This window comes from Callorhinus ursinus, unplaced genomic scaffold (genome assembly GCF_003265705.2).
Source record: "Callorhinus ursinus isolate GAN/ISIS: 27379988/994484 unplaced genomic scaffold, GSC_fseal_2.0 scaffold12, whole genome shotgun sequence".
Classification (NCBI taxonomy): domain Eukaryota; kingdom Metazoa; phylum Chordata; class Mammalia; order Carnivora; family Otariidae; genus Callorhinus; species Callorhinus ursinus.
Window position 1 is genome coordinate 3,622,807 of NW_027397074.1, and position 16,233 is coordinate 3,639,039.

A 16,233-nucleotide genomic window follows, 5' to 3' on the forward strand; every position below is an offset into this window, starting at 1 on the left:
GATTTACAAATGAGAGAGGTGATAATAGGCTAAGTTCCTGAGGGGCACTATGTGGGCGGACAGACACACGTTGTTGAATTGTGGAGAATCGACAAGTCTCATAAATAGCTCCATGCAGTTGAATATTGTTTCCCCAGCATGACATAAGATGTTAAAAATTGGCTTTTCATTCTGATTCACCTATTGGATCTCTTATTTTAGCTGTGGCTGTGTAGTTGGTTATATTCTACCCTGTGGAAAAGCAGGACTTCTTTGTATGGCATGTAAGATACCCCGCCAGGGTCTCCTGCTTTATTTCCTACCAGTACCTCCTTCACTCTCGCCGGTCACCAAAGCAACTCGGATGACCCACACGACAGGGATCTCTAAGCTTTGTTTGTGCCATTTTCCTGTTGGGAGTGGGCTTTTCTGCCCCCGGCCGAGTCCTCCTAATGCTAGTAATAAAGGTCAGATGCCGCCTTTGGCCCTTCCCTCTGCCCAGACAGTCTGCTCATTTCCTCCTTGCAGGCTGCAAAGCACAGCGATGGAGCTAGGCTTGAGCTCCGTTGTCCAGGTTCTCATGCTGGCTCAGCAACATACTAGCTCTGAAATCCTTTTTTTTTTTTTTTAATTGACATAAAATTCATAGGTCACCTTTTTCACCATTTTAAAGTTTACAAATCAGTGGCTTTTAGAGTGTTTATAATCTTGTAAAGACATTGCCATTACCTAATTCCAGACCATTTTCATCGTTCTAAAAAGAAACTCTTCGTGCATTAACAGATACTCCCCATTTTCCCTCCCCCCGCCAGCCCTTACGGCTACTTACTGTCTCTCTAGATTTCCCTGTTCTGGACATTTCATGTAAATGGAATCATGCAATATGTGTTTTGTGTCTGGCTTGTTTCACTCTCCATAATGTTTCAAGATTTATCCATGTGGTAGCATGTATCATTAACTACATTTCTCTTACGTATGGATAATACCGCATTTCGTTTATCCGTTCACCAGCTGATGGATATATGGGTTCTTAACAGTTTTTGGATGTTATGAATAACACTTGTGTACATGTTTTTTTGTGAACAGTATGAACATATGTTTGCACTTCTCCTGGGTATATACTGAGGAGTGGAATTGTTAGGTCATGTGGTAACCTGTGGTTGAACTTTCTGAAGAACTGCCAGATTATTTTCCAAAGTAGCTGTGCTGGTTAACATTCCCACCAACAGTACATGAAGTTTCCAAATTCTCCACATCCTTGTCAACACTTGTTGCTGTCTTTTTGATTATAGCCATCTTAGTGGGTATAAAATGATATTTCATTGTTATTCTAATTTGCATTTCCCTGATGACAAATGACATTAACTTCTCCTATGCTTATTGGCCATTTGCGTTTTTTCCTTGGACAAATGTCTATTAGATCTTTTGCCCATTTTTAAATTGGGTTTTTTTTAAATTGTTGAGTGTAAGAATTCTTTATATATTCGGGATTCTGGTTCTTTATCAGATATATGATGTGCAAAATATTTACTCCCATTCTGTGGATTACCTTTTTTTTTCCTTGATAGTATTTTTTGATGCACAAAAGTTTGTAATTCTTAGGATGTTCAGTTTATTCTTTTGTTTTTTTGTACTTTTTGTGTCATGTTTAAGAAGCTAGCCTAATCCAAAATCATGAAGATTTACATCTATATTTCCTTTTAAGAGTTTTATAGTTTTAGCCTCTATATTTAGGTCTTTGATCCATTTGGGCCTTTTTTTTAAGATTTTTATTTATTTATTGAGAGAGAGAGAGAATGGTAGAGAGAGAACATGAGAGGGAAGAAGGTCAGAGGGAGAGGCAGACTCCCTGCTGAGCAGGGAGCCTGACGCGGGACTCGATCCCAGGACTCCAGGATCATGACCTGAGCCGAAGGCAGTCGCTCAACCGACTGAGCCACGCAGGCGCCCTGGGCCTAACTTTTGTATGTGCTGTGAGATAGGAATCCAACATTATTCTTTTGTATGTTTATATCTGGTTGTCTAGAACCATCTTTTCTTTTTTTCTAAATTTATTTATTTTAGAGAGAGCGAGAGAATGAGTGGGACGGACAGAGGGAGAGGGAGAGAGAGAATCCCAAGCAGACTCCGCACTGAGTGCAGAGCCCAACGCAGAGCTCTGTCTCATTACCTTGAGATCACGATCTGAGCCAAAACCAAGAGTCAGACGCTTAACTGACTGAGCCACCCAGGCGCCCCAGCACCATCTTTTGAAGAGACTGTGCTTTTCCCATCGAATGGCCTTGGCACTCTTGTTGAAAATCACTTGGCTGTAATGTGAGGGTTTATTTCTGGACTCTCATTCTATTCCATTGATCTGTATGTCTTCTCTTTATGCCAGTTTCACACTGTTTTGATTACTGTAGCTTTGTAGTAAGTTTTGAAGTCGAGATGTGTGAGTCCTCCAGTTTTGTTCTTTTTCCAAGATTGTTTTGGCTTTTCACGGTCCCTTGAATATCCATATGAATTGAAGGATCAGCTTGCCCATTTCTGGGGGGGAAAAAGGCTGTTAGAATTCTGATAGGAATTGTGTGAATCTGTAGATCAATTTTGGGGAGGATGGCCATTTTAACAATGGTAAGTCTTCCAACCCATGAACACAAGGTGTCTTTTCATTTAAGTCTTTAATTTCTTTCAACAATGTTTTGCATTTTCAGTGTGCAAGTCTCTCATTTCCTTGGTTAAATGTATTCCTAAGTATTCTTTTTGATTTTATTATAAATGGAATTGTTTAGCTCTGGAAGTTTTAGAAATTCTTAAAACTTTCAAAGCATTAGTTTCTGTGCATGCAAAATGGAATTTATGTTGAGTACCTACCTACTTCACCAGTTGTTGTGAGTTAATTCACATAAAGGGCTCAAGTAGGCCTGATGGTTCAAGCTAAACGTTAAATATTAGGCTGCGAACTCTCCGAGGAGTGGGATTTTGTCATTTTTTTGAGACACCTTCTTCCTCCCCCTGTTCAGGTAGCATTTAGTGCTGTGCCTGTTGGTACTGAGGGAATGTAGAAGGGTGGGAAAATTGTACTGCGTCATCAATTTCAGTTAAGTTTGAAAGTTAATGTGGATTGGGAGTTAGGGACTCTAATTCCTCCTAATACTTCATATTTTGATAGGGCTTCTTTTTTTATACATGTAAATAACCCTTGTACAATAATTTTACCACCTCTTAAGATAGTGAAGTTACTTTTCAAGATGGTTGAATGGACCTTGGTTTATTAAAGGAGTCAGAAAGCAAGAATTCATTGCCTTGGTGAACTCAAAGTCCTTTATATGCCAAAATTGTAAATGAAATTAAAATGTCTTAATTTATAACATTGTAAGCCACAATATTAAAGAACCGAGTAGTTTCAATTGTATATTAATATGTAGCATGAAAAGCAATCTTAGGATTATAAAATACTGGGGCGCCTGGGTGGCTCAGTCGTTAAGCGTCTGCCTTCGGCTCAGGCCATGATCCCAGGGTCCTGGGATTGAGCCCCACATCGGGCTCCCTGCTCCGCGGGAAGCCTGCTTCTCCCTCTCCCACTCCCCCTGCTTGTGTTCCCTCTCTCGCTGTGTCTCTCTCTGTCAAATAAATAAATAAAATCTTTAAAAAAAAAAAGGATTATAAAATACTTCCTTTTTCTGAGTACTGTAATTTCTAAAATTTGTATATCAGAAAAATATATAAATGGTATTTATTTTATGAGTGTAAAACAGAGAAAGCTTTAAACTTGACATGGTAAACAGAGCATTGGATCTCTCACCCTGAGTTTAACAGCTCAGTTATCTAAGAACTTGTGTTACTTCTTCTGCCTCTCGAACAGAGTCAGGGTAAGAGTGCCTTTGTTCTGTTTAGCAGCCAGGATTAACTATTAATGATACTCTGCTGTGGTGAGAAATGTGTAGACAGTTTTTAGGGATTAGTTCCATTACATTTCATTGCTGATAGAGGGAGGGCATTGATGGTGACGCTAAAAAAACTAAGCATTTATTTAAACATTCATATTTTCACATTTTAGTGCATTTTTGTATTTAGTTGTCCTGAAATTCCTCAGTATCAGAAGAACAAAAACAATGGTAACAAATACTGTCTGATGCACTATGAAGTCTGAACGTACCCCTACAGTGTCAGGATGGGTGATCTGGGGTCTTGGGCTGGTGCAGATGCCTCCGGAGCCCCTGGCTCCTCTTCTCCCTCCCTCTTGCTGTGCAGGCTCCTGGGATTAAGCGAGGATGGGAGTCCCTGTTTGAGGGGCTTGACCCACTTTTCTTGCTGCAACTTGAAAACCAGTAACAAACCTTTACTTTTTAATTATTTTTATTTTTATTTATTTATTTGACAGAGCGCGACAGAGGGAGGGAACACGGCAAGGGGGAGGGGCAGAGGGAGAAGCAGGCTTCCCGAGAAGCAGAGTCCGATGCGGGGCTCCATCCCAGGACCCTGGGATCATGACCTGAGCCGAAGGCAGTTGCTTAACGACTGAGCCACCCAGGCGCCCCTAAACCTTTCTTTTTAAACTAATGTTCCTTTTAGGTTATAAATTGCACTCAGGAATAATTTAAAAAGTGTGACAGAAGGAAAAATATTTCCTCTAGTAAGTGAAGTTTCTCATAAGTGGCAGCAGCAGCCACCGTGGAAGTTCAGACTGAAAACCTGACCAGCTGGAGACTACCGCCTCCTTCAGTCCCTCCCCCTCCCACCCCGCCTCATTGTAGGGCTTGGAGGGAACACATTGTACTCCGTTGGCACTGTACCATGTTCAGGAACACAAGTAATCCTGTTTGGGGATTATAGCACGAGAAAATTTGATAGTGGAAAAAGACTACTTTTAAGGAAGGGGGTGAAATTGGGACTTTTATCTTGAAAAATAAGTCAGGTCCAGAAAGTAAGCTTATTTATGAAAATTTGAATTGTAATGGAAAAATAAGTACTGAGTATTAGAGTGAACAAAGAATGTGTCAAGTGTTAATTGTTTTTGACATGTATTCATACTAAATTTTACATAATAACGTGATTGGATATCTTAATTTGTAATGCAGTTGTAATGAAGGACATTTTTGTAAACTATTAAAGAGTTTTATTATTTTCCCCATTAGTCACCGATAATCAAATAATTATTCTTGAGACACTTAGCATATTATTGTTCTCGTTGATTTTTCTCATCAGTTACTAACCTTCCTAACTCCTCCTGTGGCCTCATTTCTCAGGCGCTGTCCTCATTTGGGGTTCTAATATTTCATTAGTATCTTACACTAACTTTGTCAAATGTTGCATCTTGTGTTGCCTTTTTTTCAGTTTTCACTTTGTTCTGGATTTGCATTCTGTTTGAATTGTTGTTGGGACTGTATGAGCATCAGTGAGACAGAGAGAAAGAAAGGGGTTGATGGGTGGACATAGAGGCTCGGGATAACCAGGGACAGTTTGAATGGTCAGTTCATTAATGATTGTTTTTGTTAGCACAACTTTTGCTTTTCTGTGTGTTCTTGTAGCAGACGACTTGAATAACGAAGGCTGGGATAACAAGGACTCCTTTTTTAGGTTGGACCATCTTCATGGTGTTGGCCAGTTAATCACCAACCTCCCTAGAGGTCTCGGAGCGCTTGCTTTACTCCTACCCCTTTATGAAGGGTCTCGGCTGTGTCTGTCTTTGAATTTTGAGACAGGAACTCAGTACTTGGTCCCAGATGGCAATATCAGGGATTGATACTTGAGCCAGAAAACCTTCTGCAGGCCCAGTGTTTTGCATTTAAATGGGAGCCCCTTAAAGATATTTGCAGGCTTAGGTTGGAGACACCAAGAGAGAAGACCTGTAGCATGCATCCTTCGGTAGTAGAATCTGTGAACATGTGAAAGAGAGAGGAGAAGCGGTTAATTGGTAGTGACAGGAGAAGTGGAATTAGGGTCACAGAGGTGTTGAATCACCAGAATGGTGAAGCATTAAGGTGGAGAGCAATCCTTCTGAGCACTTGGTAACAGGAGCTCTGAGTATCAAGAGCTGCCCTTCCTTTTGAACAAGATTCTCACTGTGAGGCCTATGGAGGCATTTTTCTGTTCTTAACTTCTAGATGTTTTCTGGCAGTATTATCCTATCACCTGAGGTAAACTGAGCACATACCTGTTTCTTGCAGCCTGAAATGGCTCCAAATATATATAAAGCATTAATTTAAAAAAAAAAATCCTCCTTATTTATGTATACCCAAAATAAAATCAGCTTTGTGAATGATTATGTAAAGAATTTGGCAAGAGGAAGGAAGTTTAGTAAATCTGTTGGAATAACACCCATGGAAAAAGGATGTAGGTGTAAGAATTGAGGTAGAACTGTCTGCCCAGTTATGTCTTATTTAATTTCCATGTCCTAAAAGACAGCGTCCCATGTGAGCTCATGTTTGGTGTGTAGTGCTGTAAAGGACGTGGGAGCATGTCATCTCCACGGCATCCCTGTGTTAGTCTCATGCTGCCGCTGCTCTTAGGATCCAGGTGGATTCAGGGCTGCCCACTTTCCCTCCCAAGCTTATCTGATCTGTGAAGCGCATCCTTTATTGAACTTTGTTTTAATAGTACTTAGCAGTAACTGCTCTTCCTGGTCTGGATTCTTAGGGATGGCCTCAGCTCTGGATTCAGGGCCCTGCGTGTTCCATGAGTCTCCAGACTCATGTTATTAAGTGGAAAATGAAATATTAGAGATAGTAGGCCATTAACCGAAGAATTAAAAATATTCATCTTTACAAGGAATTTGAGTATCTTTTAAAGTGTTGGTATGAGAATAAAAGGTTTTTGTGAGGAAGGTCTATGGGTTGGATAGAGGAGAATGAGTGGGAGATCCTGGTGAATTGGTTTTTCCTTTTTGGTGTGTAAAGAGATGCATAACAAGAGTATGATGTCATAGACTGACCAGTTGTAATCAAGAAAGCCGACTAATAGTGATGATTTTAATTGATTGGAGATATGAGAAAGTAGAATTTAGAGCTGATTTTACTTTATTTTTTTTTTAAAGATTTTAGAGAGAGAGCAAGAGAAAGCACAAGTGGGGAGGAGAGGGAGAAGCAGGCTCCCCGCTGAGCAGGGAGCCCAATGCAGGGTTCTATCCCAGGACCCCGGGATCATGACCTGAGCCGAAGGTAGACAGATGCTCAACGGCCTGAGCCACCCACGCATCCCGAAGCTGATTTTAAAGAAAGCTGAATGTTCTGCTTGGGTTGCTAGTCCTTGGTAATTTAGCTGTAGCTCTCAGAGATGGTAGTCTTTTGGAGAAGGTGAAGAGTGTTCTTGCTACCAGTTGTTTACCTTTTTAACTCTCCAGTTTCTTCTTCATAAATTCAGATGGTTCAGCTAGGTGATGATCTCTGAGGATTCTTCTAACTCTGCAGTTGTTTGAACCTCTAGTCAGAGGTACTGTATCTGGAAATGTATATTTAAGAATAAGGAAACTAGGGCGCCTGGGTGGCTCAGTTGGTTAGGCGACTGCCTTCGGCTCAGGTCATGATCCTGGAGTCCCGGGATTGAGCCCCGCATCGGGCTCCCTGCTCGGCAGGGAGTCTGCTTCTCCCTCGGACCCTCCCCCCTCTCATGTGCTCTCTCTCTCTCTCCCAAATAAATAAATAAATAAAAATCTTTAAAAAAAAAAGGATAAGGAAACTAATTTAGGTAGATTGTAACTTTGACCAGAATAGGCTAAGAAAACCATCAGAGACTCAATAAGTAAGTGTGGATTGAAGTGAAATGTCAGTTCCCCTTCCCTAAGGAAGCTGTGGTCTCAGGGCTGTCAGACAAGTAGTGTATGTATCTTAGTAATTCTCTAGTGCAAGTGTCTGTGATCTGCAGAGGGGCAGAGGAGGTGAAGTGTATTCTTTCTGGGACGCTGTCAGAGGGGAGGTAGCGCTTGGGCTGAGATTAGAAAAGGGAGTTGGGTGTGCAAGGGAAGCAAACTGGGCACTGGAATCCCAGGGAAGGAAACTGCGTAAGAAAAGACTTGGCTGTGTGAGAAAGCATGGTGTGTTTGGGGAAGCGCAGAGTAGCGCTCAGTTGTCCTAGAACATAAAATAGATTGAAAAGGGTGAGTGGTGGTAATGATACTCCAGATGAGACAGGGGTGCTGGTCTGGGATCCTTCAGAAATTCCTGGCTCAGAAGGGCAATGCTGCTGCTGTTCAGGGAGACCCTGGTCTGAGAAATTGATGAGGTTATCAGCCTTAGATGCTGCGTTCAAGGCATGTCGGGACCATGTACATAGGCGAAGATGTCTGCTGGGGGTGGAAGGATGTATAGTTCTGGGTTGCAGGAGAGAATATTGGGCTCGAAATTCATGTTTAGTCATCATCAGTGTCCTTTGGTTGTGGATGTCAAGGGAATAGATGGAAGAGTCAGTGAGTGAAAAGAGGGTCATACAAGAGAAGTATGACTAACATGTAAGGTCTGTGTGAAAAAAGATGATACAGCAAAGCACCTAGAGTTAGGAGGAGAATCATAAGAACAGAAAAGGATTAGAAAAACAAGAAACTTCTGTTGTCCCGTAATGTTATTTAGAAATTAAAACAAAATTATGACAAAAAATATCAACCATAATTTTGAATACGCTTATTCCAACTACATAGGAACCACTTGTTCGTTTTCTTTGTGAAATAAAGAAGTGTGGCCTTAGTACTCATTGGCCTGAATGAATAAATGGAGACTGTGGATGGTTGAATAAATATGTATTTACGGGGTTGTAAGATTGCTGCTTTGGAAGAACTGAGGAGTGGTGGTGAAGAGAGTAGTTTAGAATTGTGGGGGTGGGGGTATAAGGTTTTAAAATGTAACTATAAAAGCAGACTGGATCTCTACATCAATTCATAGACTGAAATACCTTCTAAAAGGGTCCACGATTTACAGGCTAAATAAAATTATAAAGTGTATTAGAAGAAAATGGGGTGATTTAAAAAATTTGCTGTGGGGAAATCTAAATGTAACAGGAAGACCATCATTCATTAAGGAAAAGATTGGTGGACTTAATTGCAAAAAATAAAATAAAATAAAGTATAGGGTCCTACATACTGTGAATGAAACAGAAGGACAACCAGCTGATTTGTAGTGTGTAAGAGAGCATCCTAAGTGTGGTCATGGTAGAGGACTCAAGTGATCAGAGGTTCAGGAGGCTGAGGTCCTTAGCCAAGGGTTTTTGGAATTCCTGTCTGTCAACATGAATATCACATGGCAGGGATTGTGGTGGAATGGCTTCTAGAGTTCTTAATGAATGTGGGGAGTAATCAGACCATGGCTGGTACTGGTAAGGAGGAGTGGGTAGTAGAATAGATGGGGTACACGGGCCTCAGAGTATACAATATTAATGTCGTATTTATGAACATTCCTAAACGTTTTAGTCCTTCGGGAGCTAGAAACAAATCTGAGGGTTTGAAGAAAATGTGAAAATGATGGTAGAAACCTGTCCATGTATTATTGGACACCATTTTGGTTTGGAGCTCTCAAAGCTTTAACTTTTTGTTTCTAATGTTTATATACTTCCTAAGAGCTGTGCAGTTTAAACTTGGGGTCTTTTTTTTTTTTAAAGATTTTATTTATTTATTTGAGAGAAAGTGAATGAGAGATAATGTGAAGGTGAGGGAGAGGGACAAGCGCTGAGCACAGAGCCTGACACTGGGTTTGATCGCACAACCCTGAGACCATGACCCAACCCAAGTTGAAACCAAGAGTCAGATGCTTAACTGAGCCACCCAGACGCCCTTAAACTTGGGGTCTTTCAGCTTACGTGCACAGATAATCTATACACCGAAGTGCGAATTTTTTGTCTTTTTGAAATGAACAATTACCACAATGAAGTGTAACCTCATTTCTGACTTGGCTAGTTGATAAACTTGAGAATAACTCTTTATATGGGGAGGCCGAGATACAGATTAAAGTTAAACTTCCATATATAATCAAACTATAGTGATAAAAAGGTATATGTTGAGCTTGATAGTAAGAGGGAGAAGGTGGATCAAAACTGGAAAAGCTGTTTAAGACAGGACAGACCTACTGTACCTCATTAATTCATTCGGCAAATATTTGTTGAGGATTACTGTCCTTTGGCAGTAGATACAGAGGGCTGACTAGTGTCTGGCACGACCCTACATCTGCATGACTGTCATGGAATACTGTATTTTGTTAAATCATCACAACGGTCCTTTACGAGCCATTATTATCCCCATTTTATAGGAGAGGAGATAGAGGCTTTTAGAAAAGTCTAATTTCCCAAAGGTCATGTGGCTATTAAAAATGTTGGAGGAGCCTGCCTTCAAATCCATGGCTGCAGGCGGCCAAGCCTGAGCTTCTAAACACTGCACTCTTTTGAAACCTGCAGGAGGGGCATTACTGAGCATTCACTATGGCACCTGGTGCCAGATTCTGTTAATCCACGCAGGAGTCCTCAAGGTAAGTTGCATTATCATCATCTCCATTTAACCACTGTGCGGTGTGCTCTCCCCGGTGGTTAGGTAGTTTGGCTATAGCCTGTGGCAGATTCTGTTCTCTCATCAGATGTTTGTGCCAGTTTCATATAGTGCCCATTGGATGAAGTCGGGAGCTTAAACAATTTGGAAAATCCCTTATTTTAACAACATTGAAAGGCTATTTCTGAACAGGTCCACCGTATTTTTAGGCCACTAATTTTTATTCCCTTTTCCTTTTTTATCTTTTCATATTCGTTTGATTTCTGTAATCAAGATTCTTAAAAATTAAGATTTGTTTTACCCCTAAAAAAACAACCCCGAAACTATTGAGGTCTACTTTGAAATCCTGAGATTGCCTATAGTAGTATTTCAGTGGCCAGGTGTTTTATTTTTGGTATGTGAACTTTTTATTATGCATAGGAAGAACATTTACGAATAGGAAAACAGCTTTGCATGTGAAATAGTCTGGGTAATGGGACCATGTCAGTTTTACTCACATAAAATTATGTGCTTTTAGGTTAGTCGTTGGTATTTTTAAAGGAAATGTGTTAGTTCCCCCCCCCTTTTATTTTTACCTCTCCTTCCCTTTTAGTCTGTTATCTTTTTTCCCCCAAATACGTATCAGCAATTCTCTTTTAATTAAATTGAGTTGGCGCTTCCATTTCTGTTGCAGATGGCATTGTCAGTCCTTTCCTAAAAGGACAAGTATATTATCTGCTCGGTAACTGGGTGTTGCTGTTCACTTGTGCTGTACTGTGAAGGAGGAGGGGAGAATTAAGGTGTAAAATCCAAGTCTTTTTCTAAAGGAGTTAGGGACTAGGTATTAAACAGCTTCTTCAATTAGAGACAACTGAGAAATCATAACAAAGGTTTAAAAATTTCAATCTATAAATTGGGGTTCTGGTTTAATATTTCATTCTTAAGTGACAAAAATGATTCACTGAGCCATATTTTTTAGGGCTGGTGAAATGCAAGTAGCCAAGGGTTGCACATCTGTTCCTTTCAGCTCATACCTTTATTACCCAGGCTTCTCAGATGATCTAGGGTATCGAATGCAGTGGTGAGCATTTCTTGTTTGTATTTTAATTTGCTGCATTTGAAATCTTCTGGTAGAGCCCTGCTAGTTCTACCTTAAAAAAGAAAACACCCCTCTGCTTCAAAGAAATGGTACTTCCTGCTTTCATAAACAGTCATGTGCATAGTTTAGCAAGGCCTGGTGCCTCTGGAGCTTTTTCCCTTTATAGCACCATCGAATCCCAGTCCTAACAGAAGTACTGCGAATCTTGTGGCCTCTTTTTGAACAAAAGGGATCAGAGAGGAAAAATCTGTTGATATAAAGCTTGAAAGCAAGGGCAGGCAATCTTGGTTGTGAATATTTTCTGATTTTTCCAGAAATCAAGCAGAAGATTGAGCTGCTGATGTCAGTTAACTCTGAGAAGTCGTCCTCTTCAGAAAGGTACAGCTACATCTCTTGCATGAACAATTAATGGTGTAGCATTGCTAAGAAACAAACCGACGTATTTTTTTTCTTGTCAAGTTTGCTGTATAATGCATTGTACTGCATGCTGGTCATTGTGCTGTATTGAAGATGTGTTTTTGGGCAGGCTGTTCTGCTTTTACAAAGGGTAATTGATTTTTTAAAAAATAGTGAAGCCGAATCAGCTGCAGCACGCACACCGTAGCCCAGCAGAGCGCTAGTTCATGTGTGACAGCTGTTGAAGGCTCTAAAAAATAATTTACTGAGCTGCAAAACAAAAATTGTGCTTTCTTCAAGGAAATATTAGTATTAGATTTTCTTCCTGTGTTTTGAGGCTGTTGCTACAAAATTACCAACATTATTTGTAAGATCTGGGTTAAAAATACTTGGCTTTTGGTTGTCATAAATATTTTCTTACGTGGAAAGGGAGTGCCATTTGTAAATAGCTCAGGAATTGCAAACCCACAGATTAGTCACATTCTGAAAGAGAGATATGATGCTCCTTCAAGTCTGTGCTAGGGAATGGAACAGTCGCTGCATGCAGTAATGGTTCGTGCCTGCAGGTAAGCACAAAATGACTCAGAAGTGTTTTTAAAGCAATTATTTTATCTGTCAATCAAATGATTATACCTGTAAGGAGGTATTTCCTTAAAGGGCTATTTTACTTAATAAATGGAATTAAGATATTTTTATCCCAAGCCAGAAATGAGGCTACATAGTTGCCCATTTTGATACGTAAATATTGTGTTCACTTCTGTTTGCCAAAATTGTATATACTACATAATGTTTTTAAATTGAGGTTCTTGGGCATACAGTTGATGCTTACCTTTCTCTTGGTTACCTTATAGTTTATACTTTATGTTGATATTTTGTTTTGAAGGTGTGTTGATTTGTCTCGCCTGTGGCTAGTTTTCAGGTTATCTTTTTCACAGATTTAATATTTAGGAAAATATTATGGAGACATGATTTAGTAGTTGAGGAATGATAGAGGAAAAGCACTGGGAAAAAAATGAGGTGAAGAACTTACCCTGGTAAAAAGGATTTATTTAATTCAAGTACACTAGTGTATGGAGGACGTGATCTGATGGCAAAATGATGACATTAAATCGATTTATTAGTGTAATTAGGTGAAAGGCTCCTGGCTGTAATTTAGAGCATTACAAATAAGACGTTAACTACTTTCTTTAGAAACTGAAAATAGAAGAATTTATTCACATTTGTGTTTATTTCTATGTAGTTTCTAACTCCCAGTTTGTGGCTAGCCGTCCGATTTTGAACACTCTTGTTTGCTGAGATGAAAAACAGTCTAGACCCTTGTGAGTTGTTCTGCCAGTAAAATGGTGGTGATGGGAAGGGGAGAGGGTGGTGGTGTAAATTAGTGAGTGGTCCGGGGGCCAACTGTAATGTTGGAGTTTGGTTACCAGGAAGAGCATTCTCAGTGGGATGGCGGCAATAATTATGTCAGCTCTTTTGAGTAGAATGAATTCTCTATTGATAAATTGAAGGTTGGACAGAATGGATGAATATTAGCGAGAAACAAGTTAGGAATGAGTGAGGTTTCTGTGGTTAAAATATTTTCTTCTAAGGAAAGATTCTAAAATATTTTGGTGATAACATTTATTTATTGTTGTTTATTTTTTAAATCTTTTTACCTAAGCTCTTGTAGTTAAATTTGATGGAAAGGGAGGTTGCATGTGGTCATGGTTTTAAAGTTTAGAAATCAGCCACTATGCTGTGACAGCTTTATACAGTTTTAACAGAGCTTGCTTGCTTTGTTTGTTATTCTTTTGGGGGTGCTTAGACATATATATGGCTTTTGTGATATGCTGACTTCATGGGTGATAAATGTAGTTTATGGGTCAGCCAACACTTTGCAAACACAGAAGTTGATTCATTAATGTGTATATATTAAAAATAGAAATTACTCCTTTTTTCTTCTCTTTTTTTAAAGGCATACACTAATGAATAGTCAAATCTTTTGTCTTTTTAATGTGTTTGAAAAAACTTGAGAAACAAGAATATGAAGTTAAAAAAAAATTCATGGCCTAGTAATGCTATGTCCTGCCCATGAATGTAATAGTTTATAGGATCATGTAACATTACATCACATCCTTCAATTCCTCGTTCACCAGTTACTTATATTTTTAAAGTCTTAGGTTTTGTTTTTTTTTTAATTTAACTTTTTGAGTGTTTGAGTCATGGCCTTAAGTCTTAAAGCCATTTGGAATTTACATATGATCAATATTTCTTTTTTTTTTTGTAAAAATGATAAATCCCATCTTTTTAAAAAAATTTTTTTAATTAACATATAATATATTATATGTTTCAGGGGTACAGGTCTGTGATTCAGCAGTGTTACACAATTCACAGCGCTCACCATAACACCTACCCTCCCCAATGTCCCATCACCCAGCCACCCCATCCCTCCCACCCCCCACCACTCCAGCAACCCTCAGTTTGTTTCCTGAGATTAAGAATCTCTTATGGTTTGTCCCCCTCTCTGGTTTTGTTTTGAGAAATCCTGTTTTCTTTAAAAGAAGGGAGAAGCTACTTGTTTGCAAGAAACCAAAACTTACCATTTTCCGCAATTGATTTTGTTCACTGTCTGCAGCATAGAACGATCTTTTGATATTTCAGGCCATCCAGTGGAGAAGCAGCATTGCTAAGTACAAAATATAATAAATATAAACAGTGATGTGATATTCCTAATAATTCTTCCGTCTCATATTTTTAACTGAAGGCTTCATGGGAATTGCTAGTCCTGTGTGACAGCTAGTGTTGGCTGAATTAATTCTTACTCAGTTTTGGGAAATGGGAGAAACAAAACAAAAAATAATCCTAATTCACTTTTGTAGACTTAGGATCCTTCATTAAGAAATAAATCTGATTTGAAGCAATATACGGAATTTTGAAGGTTGTTTTGGAGCCTAAATTAGAAAATATGTTTTCTTAACAGATCCCAGTAACACCTTGAAATTTAAGGTTATATTTTTACCTTTAACAGAATAGTGGAGGCCCATTGAATGTTATTTTATTTTGTTTTGTTTTTAAGATTTTATTTATTTATTTGACAGAGAGGGACACAGCGAGAGAGGGAACACAAGCAGGGGGAGTGGGAGAGGGAGAAGCAGGCTTCCTGTGGAGCAGGGAGTCCGATGTGGGGCTCGATCCCAGGACCCCGGGATCATGACCTGAGTTGAAGGCAGACGCTTAACGACTGAACCACCCAGGTGCCTCCTGTTGAATGTTATTTTGTAGGGGAGGTATGGAGTCCCGTTCAGAAAGGCTGACTAATAGGATGAAATGCAGCGGGGTGACAGAAGGTTATAGTTCTATTTTTTGGTTTTATACTCTGGAGAAAGGGGAAAATGTTAATTTTTAAATTAAAGACAGAGAACATATTGAATGAATTAAAAACAACAACAACAACAAACCACATGATACCTGATTTGTATGTTATTGCCAGTTGAGAGGAACACATTATCAGTTGCAAGGGGGCCCCCTTCTGCAGATTTTAGGAGCAAATCTTACTATGAGTATCTGCTCTTTAATTGCTGCCTGTTGAATGAATGAATGTATTCATCTTAAATATGGTAGTGAGAGGACCAGTCGCAGGTTTACTTTCTTACCTACCCCCATTTAATGAAAAAAAGAAAGTTGTGAACATTTATTTGATATAAAAACTAGGTTTTCAAGGTTTTGTTTCTTCTTGACTTTTCTTAGCCATGACACGTCTGGGATTTGGAAACTTATGGGGTGCAGTGGGTGGGGAAAAAGGTAGTAATCATTTATTAAACAGTTCCAAATACGAGTTCTAAGTGAGGAGGGGAGGGGAGGAGGGAGGGTGGCATGGGAGGAGAGAAGGGGGGAGGCAAGGATTTCCTGTGGGGAGGACTCTGACACACCATCCCCTAAAGATCCTCAGTGAGCAGAAGGAACTTTGCTCTATTAAAATTTTTGTCAAACTCTACGCTAACTTCTTCAGTGAACTCATGAACAAAATTGGACAATTCTTAATCAGTAAAGAAGAGTTGAGTCCAGGGTGCTCAGAGTGAGGATTCCCATTCTTTACATGCGGACTCCTGGGAGGGCTGAGGAGTTTGTGAGCTGAAGGCCCTAAAGAGCTGGGGACCTGAATTCACACAAAGCTTTGCGCACATCTGCTCTTGTGAAATGTAAATGTTGTTGTTGTGGTTAATAAAGGTCACAGTCAGTGAAGTTACCCAGATAGCAGTGCCTACTAGGTTTGCATTTTCTCAGGGACCAGATACCAAAAGGATCATTTCGTGTGTGTGTGTGTGTGTGTGTGTGTGTGTGTGTGTGTGTGTGTGTG

The 16,233-nt window shown here is 39.6% G+C and overlaps 1 protein-coding gene and 1 long non-coding RNA gene across 19 annotated transcripts in view; one reads left to right on the forward strand and one right to left on the reverse strand.

Moving 5' to 3' along the window:
• The window catches only part of SRPK2 (SRSF protein kinase 2), a 246,250-nt gene that overhangs the window by 92,763 nt on the left and 137,254 nt on the right, over window positions 1-16,233 (forward strand). For 6 of the 18 annotated variants that reach the window (XM_073898675.1, XM_073898676.1, XM_073898677.1 and 3 more), the window contains exons 3-4: window positions 10,336-10,406; window positions 11,816-11,879. The exons of 6 other annotated variants lie outside the window; for them this stretch is intronic. In XM_073898675.1, coding sequence (XP_073754776.1) covers window positions 10,336-10,406; window positions 11,816-11,879 — 135 coding nt within the window. Of the gene's footprint in view, window positions 1-10,335; window positions 10,407-11,815; window positions 11,880-12,326; window positions 12,464-16,233 lie in introns of those variants that run through there. 6 more of the 18 variants (XM_073898682.1, XM_025872743.2, XM_025872749.2 and 3 more) reach the window with 2 other exon arrangements.
• Window positions 5,023-16,233, reverse strand: part of LOC112824812 (uncharacterized) — a 32,704-nt gene continuing 21,493 nt past the window's right edge. Inside the window, exons 2-3 of the long non-coding RNA XR_003208539.2 lie at window positions 14,477-14,562; window positions 5,023-5,839 (exon numbers count right to left, since the gene is read on the reverse strand). This is a non-coding gene — a long non-coding RNA (uncharacterized lncRNA). The remainder of the gene's footprint in view (window positions 5,840-14,476; window positions 14,563-16,233) is intronic.